Source organism: Gymnoscopelus braueri (assembly GCF_963280865.1).
Source record: "Gymnoscopelus braueri genome assembly, chromosome: 17".
Taxonomy (NCBI): domain Eukaryota; kingdom Metazoa; phylum Chordata; class Actinopteri; order Myctophiformes; family Myctophidae; genus Gymnoscopelus; species Gymnoscopelus braueri.
Genome location: NC_137617.1, coordinates 17053030 through 17061048, shown reverse-complemented (window position 1 = coordinate 17061048; position 8019 = coordinate 17053030). Strand labels below are relative to the sequence as shown.

The 8019-nt window shown below is 40.7% G+C and overlaps 1 protein-coding gene across 2 annotated transcripts; it reads left to right on the top strand.

Moving 5' to 3' along the window:
* Nucleotides 1-4221: 4221 nt before the first annotated feature.
* rbp4 (retinol binding protein 4, plasma) lies at nt 4222-7948 on the top strand. 2 transcript variants are annotated; one of them, XM_080454669.1, is made up of 6 exons: nt 4222-4334; nt 4571-4682; nt 5331-5467; nt 5769-5875; nt 6662-6874; nt 7176-7948. In XM_080454669.1, the coding sequence occupies exons 2-6, from the start codon at nt 4581-4583 to the stop codon at nt 7199-7201; spliced, it is 585 nt and encodes a 194-aa protein (XP_080310795.1). In that variant the 5' UTR covers nt 4222-4334; nt 4571-4580; the 3' UTR covers nt 7202-7948. The 2 variants fall into 2 exon arrangements, with proteins under 2 accessions (XP_080310795.1, XP_080310796.1); XM_080454670.1 differs by having other exon boundaries at nt 4240-4334; nt 4574-4682.
* The last annotated feature ends 71 nt before the right edge of the window (nt 7949-8019 follow it).

The following is an 8019-nucleotide window of genomic DNA, read 5'->3' as shown; positions in this document are numbered from 1 at the left end:
AGTCTTGGAACATCAGAAACTTTACTGTCAATCACAAGATAACAGAAATGTAAGCTATAGCCTACATTTGATGGGAAGAGGATCCAGAGAGAAACAAGGTAGCCCCTGCAGTGCCAAATGTGTTGACAATGCACATAGGCCTATAGGCTAAACTATGTATAAGATTTCTCTCCTCAGTGGTAGTGGGTTTGTAGCCTACATTTGTTTCCAGGTTTTCCCAGGCAGCCTTTGGAGGAATTCAAACCAGAAAGCATCTTGTCAAAACCCCTCTTTAACCTTTTATGTCCAATTTAATAATTGAATAGTGTATTGTGCTTACAAATAATCTGTATACCAACCCTTGAATGGAAGCAGTTCCTCCGTTATCTTACACAGCCAATGGCAATACATTCAGAGCTATTGATAGGCTATCTACACCACAGCTCTGTTTGTAGGTCCTAGAAGTTCTATTAATGGTGTCTATTATTAACCAACCACACTGTCTATCCGGCTCAGTGGCCTTGTGGTTACAATGTCCGCCCTGAGATTGGGAGGTCAGGGTTCAATCCCTAGCCCAGTCATACGAACGGCTATAAAATGGGATCCATTGCCTCCCTGCTTGGCATTCAGCATCAAGCGTTGGATTGGGGGTAAAGCGGTCATGTCCAGGGGGTGCAGTACTTGTACATCAAGCTGCCTCACGCAACCCTATGGACCACATACTGTAGCTCAGTCAGGCTAATACACTGTCTAGCTGACTGGCAAGACAGGGAGTTCCATCTTCTACTGGGATGGATTAAGGAACGCTTATCAACAAGGACATAGCTAAAGTTGTGTGGGATAGAGAGTCATGGGCGAACAGACAGACAACAGTGGAACAGCTGGTTAACCAAGTTGTTTGGCCGTGTAGGATTTGTATTTTTCTTTTTTTCAGAACTTCTTTTGAAAAAAAATGTATGTGTAGGAAACACGATTAAAAAGGGATATTTACTTGTGACCCATAAAAATGGGGGCCAACCCAGTGTTTGGGAAACAAATACATTGTTCTGTACTGTGTTGGCCAATTTATCAGACATGGTACAGGGTTAAGGGGCCATAAGGTGGTCATACATCGGGACTTGCCGGCACCTTGTCGGGCCCTTGCCAGCACAGAGGAGGAGGAGCGGGTGGAGGCACAGAGTCCCTCCACACCAGATGCCCCTCCCCTGGGGATACCATAGTCTCCGAGCCCTGGGAAGACAAGCAGGCCTAGAGATCCCAGGGAACTCTGGACCATGACTTTATGTCAAGGGCTTTCAAAGTTTGACCCAAACGCAGGCAGACAGGCACAAAAACTTGAGATGACTTGAGATTTAAGTCTCATAATGTACTCACATAAACGGTTAACAGAACAGGCACATGAACAGGTAATGATAACTGAGGATCTGACATGCACTCAAACAAACGAGTAACTAGACGCAGGTGCAACTCAAATGACAATCAAACACAGGATAGGCTGGGGATAACAGGATGTGCTGGATTAAGAAGGGTTACAGTTTAACACCTAAAGGTTGGGGCTGTGTACCTCTAGCCCGTTCTCGTTGGCAAATCTACAATGGATACTCAAGGTCAAAAAGTACTTATATAGTAACTTATTTAGTAGTACATATATTCAGAATTAGAATTACTTTTACTATCACATCACAGGTTTACAGGTGTAAAACAGTGGGTAAAATTCGTTTTTTTCATAAAGCTCCATTGTTTTTGTTGTTTCCAGAAAGAGAAAGAAAAATATTACAAATTCAAACAATAAAATCACAATGTTCTCATTTATCATTTTGTAAAACTCAACATTTAACCATGATATTGTATGCTTGTTTTTATTGTGTCATTATTTGCCCTGGGTAGTGTGTAAGGGTTATTTATGTGTTATCGTGCTTAATGTCATTGATTTATGGTAATTAAAAAAAATATTTTATATCAGTGTATTTGGGGAGAAAGCATGGGTGTTAGGCGCAGTTGCAGGGAGAACACCCTCCCCTCTGGGACTGGGTTTTGATTTGGTTTAGTTGTTATGTGCTTGACAGCCACAAATTAAACAGTATTCCGATCATGCTTGGCATCCATTCCAAAAAAATAACAATGACAGATTTGAATACAAATCACTGTATCAAAATGTTCTGGATTCAAGGCTCGAAAGGCTCCAAACACTTCGTTTGACGATATAAAATGATGTTATCAAAGCAAAGAAAAGAAGTCTGAAATGATAGAATTAAATAACTCATTGGCTAATCTTCGGTGTTATGAAATGTTATTCTGACTTTGGCCACACTCCAACCACTGTTATCCCTGCTGCAGATAATTGTGCTGATCCATGGTTATGCAAGCTGCAGATGTTGGGTCCCAAAGGCACAATTATTTCATCCCACAGCAGAGGGGAGGGATCGTTTACATCTGCTGCAGCCAACTTTTCTCAGTCCTGCATGGAACGATTTGTTTTTCTTGCTTAAAGGTTTAAATACTGTCTCCAAATATTGTTCACATATAGCTAAACCAAAAAAGTAGAACTACAAGCTCACAACGTTGTGAGCCTGGCTATTATCACTATTTGTTGTATGAGGAAGTATAGTGCTTAAGATGATAAAACTCTGACCTGAATCAACTAGTAGTTGCAATAAAAGCTTAGTGATGGTTAATTACTTGGAGTACCAGATGGGTGGTATTTACGGTTATGTCAGGACAGCTCATAATTTCCATCAAATTGTTAATCCCAGGAATGTTTGACTAAATTGACTTTTAAACACTTTGCTGTAACTATCTAATGAACTGGAATACCTCCGATGTTTTTAGTTTTTTACTCAAAATGTATTTTATTGTGGCAGTGATGTGGCCTACTCATAGGAATCAGTTTTTAACACCAAGATAACACGTTGCTGTGATATTGGTTGCCCCTCCCCCCGATACAATTTTGAACTAAATTACTAAATTTAGATCAGTTGCTGTATCAGGACTCCACAATGATCTCATACAATATGTACAATTCACATTAAAGCAGACTTTCTTGCAACTTACAAAGTCCAAGACCAGAGTAAGTGGAACCCTAGTCAGAAAATGACACGGTTAATGGTCAATAGAGTGTCAAAGAAGTACTGCAAGGTAAATAGGATGGCGGGCAGACATCAAACCTATCATCTAAATAACAAACTTGGCTTCTGAGGACAAGTAAAACAGCATACATAGCATGATGTGAAAGAGTACATATCTGCACCATGAATTGAGTACGGACCCCATTTGAAACAAGCCATTGCGGCTTTTCTGGGCTTTTTCAATCCTATTTAGATGACCTTGTATTGTGAACTGTACTTCCATGTGCTTTTTCTCTGCAAACTTCCAAATAAAGTATTCAATCAATCAATCAAAGCATAACATACCTAGCATCTATCTAACTACACTAGAAGTACTGATACAAAGAATTACATACAAAAACATAAAAAAATATCCAAAGATAATTCCTAATACTTTGTGAATATAGGGCAAAAGCAAAAGCATTTGACTGATTCACCACAGGTGTGTCATTTAAAGAATAATTCATAGCAATTAGATCTGATTGCCAAGAGTGCAATCAGATCTAATTGCAATAGTAAGATATTTTGCTGATCTTACTATTTTTGCTGTGCCTCTTTCCTGCTTGCTCACACACCAACACAAAACCGCACATGCACACACATGCGTGTGCACAAACACACACACACACACGCACACGCACGCACGCACACACACACACACAGGCACACACACACACAATATTCTCCAATATTCTCCCTATCTTTCGGTAGAATGATGAAGTGAACAGTGATACTAGTTGAGCTGATGATGCGGTATGGAGACACACATATCAAGTTTAAACATGTCTTCACTTTGGTCTGTCTGTCTGCTAGAACAAAAACACATACAAGGCTATGACCTTATAAAGCACAAGGCCTGATCTGTTGGTCTGAGTGCATGTATGTGCACGTGCGTCTTGGTTACATGACACGCATGCATTCCACACTCATCCTGCGCAGTAGGCTCTATTCCAGATGTGCGTTTTGGCATTGGCTGTGGTTGCTTTCTTAAGTTCAGGAGGGCCTCCTTTTCCAGCAGAAAAACATTTTTATGGAGGGGGAGCTGCAGAACACAAATCAATAGGAGAGGGGCCTATACAGTTACGTAAATGTTTGTCCAATAGAAGCCAAGCTAGCTGCGAGGAAAGGCGGGTAGATTCAGGCCCCTAGTAATCATTATGCAACAGCCCAGTGTATATAAGGCTCGAATCTGCCTCAAAAACCACTGTGACCCCTGTGAGCAGTCCAGTACTTCCTTTTCATAACAAGAAGGTATGCATTGAAAATGGGATAACATGGCTTTTTACCATTATTCATATTTGCAACAAAAAAGTATTATACTTTTTTAGTTAATTTCTTTATGTTTTGTCACTTTTAGTACTTGGATTTACTAGTTTGCTATCATTTTATAGAATTTGCACCAGTACATTGAGTGGCAATCAACTAGCTGTCATTGTGCTTTATCATTTCTTTCTTTCTTTCTTTCTTTCTTTTTTCTGCCTTTCCAGAAGAGTCAGGATGTTGCGGTACTTTTTGGCTCTGTGTATGCTGTCTGTGTGCTGGGCACAGGACTGTAAAGTGGCCAACTTCAAAGTTGTGCAGAACTTCGACAGGAACAGGGTGAGTGACAAATATTTCATAAAAGTGAAGGAGCTACCCTCATCCCTCAATGTGTTGAATGTGTTGTTTTGAGCAGAGCAAGGCACTTAACCTCCAGCTGCTCCGTGGTCAACAGTATATTGGACAGTGGTTGTGCTGGGCAGCTCCCAGGTGTGAATGTGTGTAACTTGAGTGTGAAGCAGGGCATTACTGAAAAAGAGCATTCATCCAAGGTAAAATAAATAAATAAATACGCTTATCTATAAAGCACATTTAAACACAGATAAAGCTGACCAAAATGTATAGTGAAAAGAAGAAAGAAAGAAAGAAAAAGAGACATTCATAAAGAGAACAATAAATAACAAAGGAAACACAGAATTATAGACATAACAACATTTTAAACATTATTGGGCCAAAACATCTGGTGAATAAAAATAGAAATAGTTTTTCATTTTTAATTTGAAGGTCAATGAGTTAGGGGTGTTAACCACTTGAACCCTAGCATCCCTATTATGTTTGCTGAAAAGAGCCGCGCTTGTACTGTAGATCTGCTATCTTTGGCGAAGAGGTTTGGCTTAGAGGGAAAAAACGGTTCAAGTACTCAGGTCTGTTTTACTAAGAATAGAGGGTTGATTGCATGAAGTGAGATGTACATCTTCTCTGTTGTAGTATTCAGGGACATGGTATGCTGTGGCAAAGAAGGACCCCGTCGGCCTGTTCCTGCTCGACAACATTGTGGCCCAGTTCACGATCAAACCAGACGGCACCATGACCGCCACAGCTGAGGGCAGAGTCATCATTCTGAAGTGAGTTGTGTTCTGTACTGGGCCCATGCAGTGCTACTTGTGCGGGACATCATGGGCAAGTGTGATTCTGGTTCGGCCCACTTCCCTCAGTTAACACATTTCAACCAGGCGTCCCTTATTGTATTTTGGGCATGCCATTATAGGTGAAACATTTTTTTAGATGGAATATTTTGCCTATTCATTTAGGGGCTATATAGGGCTAAAGTGGTTAAACTTGAATTGTGATTTGACATGTTGCTCCACTCTCATCTCCTTACGTTAAACGTTATCTTTTATTCTCTCCTCTCTCTTTGTTTAACAGCAACTGGGAGATGTGTGCAAACATGGTTGCCTTTTTTGAAGACACCTCTGACCCCGCAAAATTCAAGATGGATTACAAGGGAGCAGCCACCTATCTTCAGACTGGATGTAAGTTATTGAGCCTCTACTATAGACTTGAACTTGACAGGGCCTAACCTGGATCTTCTACTTGAATTTGGCATGATTTCGGGCATGCATTATGAATGAAGTGGATTTGTGATGATTGTTCCTAGTTTGTACCTGGTCTCCTCCAGTCCTAGCCTCACTCCTCAGCTCTCCAAATGTTCTCTCAGGTGAACAAGGTGCAAGCCAAAAGGTCTCTGTAAACCTGGACTAGGAGCATTGCTGGCGAAACCGTTTGCAACTGGCACTGAGTGACCGGGAGCATTGCTGCTGGCAAAAGCTTTTGCACGTGGCACTGAGTTGACCGGGGCCATTACTGGCAAAAGCTTTTGCAACCATCACTGCCAGGTCATTGAGATTATCTGTACGGTGCCAACTGTAGTTGTTGATTCAATTCAATGATCAACTACAACATTCAGTTTAAATCTGTAAATTAATTAAACCAAATGTTTGCTAATAAAATGACACCTCAGAATTGATATAGCTGTGGTATCACATGAGCACAAAGGTTATGTGTAGGCTACTATAATAAGAGATTTTTTCTCCCTTTGATAAGAGGTCTATCAATTAAAAATGACATGGGACCATTGTTCTATAATTACACAATAAAAGCCTCAGTGTTTATAAATCCGTTTGTAAATCTACATTTGTATACTCTCACTTATAACACTGAGGGTTTTTCTGTAGGATCAGATTGCATGCATGATGCTAAAGGAAATCTGCTCTCTCTCTCTCTCTCTCTCTCTCTCTCTCTCCAATGCAACCTGTTAGATGATGACCACTGGGTGATCGACACCGACTATGACAACTATGCCGTGCACTACGCCTGCAGAGAGACGAACGACGACGGCACCTGCTTGGATGACTACTCCTTCATCTTCTCCCGTCACCCCACAGGCCTGAGGCCAGAGGACCAGCGCATTGTCACCCAGAGGAAGACTGAGCTCTGTCTGCTTGGCAAATACAGACGTGTTCCACACACTGGTGGGTTGACAGTCGATTGTGTTACAAGGGTTAAATGACTCGTTCCTCCCTTAATTAGCAGAGTGACTGAATGAATGACAGTGTGTCAATATGAGTGAGTGAAAGTGTGGCTTATTTGGGGATTTATTATTTATCAATAACCTCCAATTATTTAGGCATACTGAACCATTTTATTTTTTTAAGTGTTGATGTTCTTGTGGCCAATAAGATAAATATACAAGTACATTGTTATTTACAGATTTTTTCTATTATGTTTTATATGTCACTAGTAAAAAATATATTTGTCATGTTTTTATTTCAGCTTTCTGTCAAACCAGCACCAGCTGAGCTGCTTACAGGGATCCAGGAACATCGCAGCTTTTCACGTTATCAACACTGTAAATAAGGGACTTGGGTAAATTAGTCATTGACGCTGGTCTGGGGTCAGCCTCAAAAACACCTTGTTGTGCCTAATTTGAACTCCTACACAGAAAACAGCAGATCTACAAGCTCACAATGCACTTGTATAGATTTTTGTCCCGGGACACCACCTTACGACTATAAGTATACTTCAGTATACTTCATTGCTCGCCGGTGTCACATGCCGAAAATATATCTATAAGCTCACAACACATCACAATGCAACACATTGGATGTGGATCAGCTATTTTTGGCACACAACGCTGGTGCGCACCAAAGTAGGCTATAAATCAGGCTTTACCATCTCTCTGTGAAACCAATGTGGCGTCCATAGGCTAAGGTAACCCTCTAGCTTATGGCCAGCAGGATGCATAGGAGGGCTACATCTCAAAAAGGGAATAAACAGATTTTACAACAACGTTACAAGTACCGAGAGAAGAAATTCCCTGTACAAGGCGTTAAAGAAGCTGAACCCTCATCGGCACTTGAGTGCAACTTGGAATTGAATGACTTCCGTGTACACTGATGGATGTATCCTGTAGCTTCGTTAGGCCAAAGTTATACAGTATATTAATGAATGTACGATATAGGTATTAATACCTTTGTTTCCTCTGTGATTGTATGGTGTACTCTTCTTGAACTACTTTTAGAAATAAAAAATTCCATTCTGTGTTAGCCCTCTCTGTTCTTTAAAAAAATATAGTCTCGCATTGCCAGATGATCAGAGATATGTGCCTAGTAGTACC

Excerpts from the sequence above, each read along its gene's own strand:
- rbp4 (XM_080454669.1), top strand. The coding sequence starts at position 4,581 with ATGTTGCGGTACTTTTTGGCTCTGTGTATGCTGTCTGTGTGCTGGGCA. Across the intron at positions 4,683-5,330 it reads AGAACTTCGACAGGAACAGG|TATTCAGGGACATGGTATGC; the intron begins GTGAGTGACAAA and ends TCTCTGTTGTAG. Across the intron at positions 5,876-6,661 it reads CACCTATCTTCAGACTGGAT|ATGATGACCACTGGGTGATC; the intron begins GTAAGTTATTGA and ends GCAACCTGTTAG.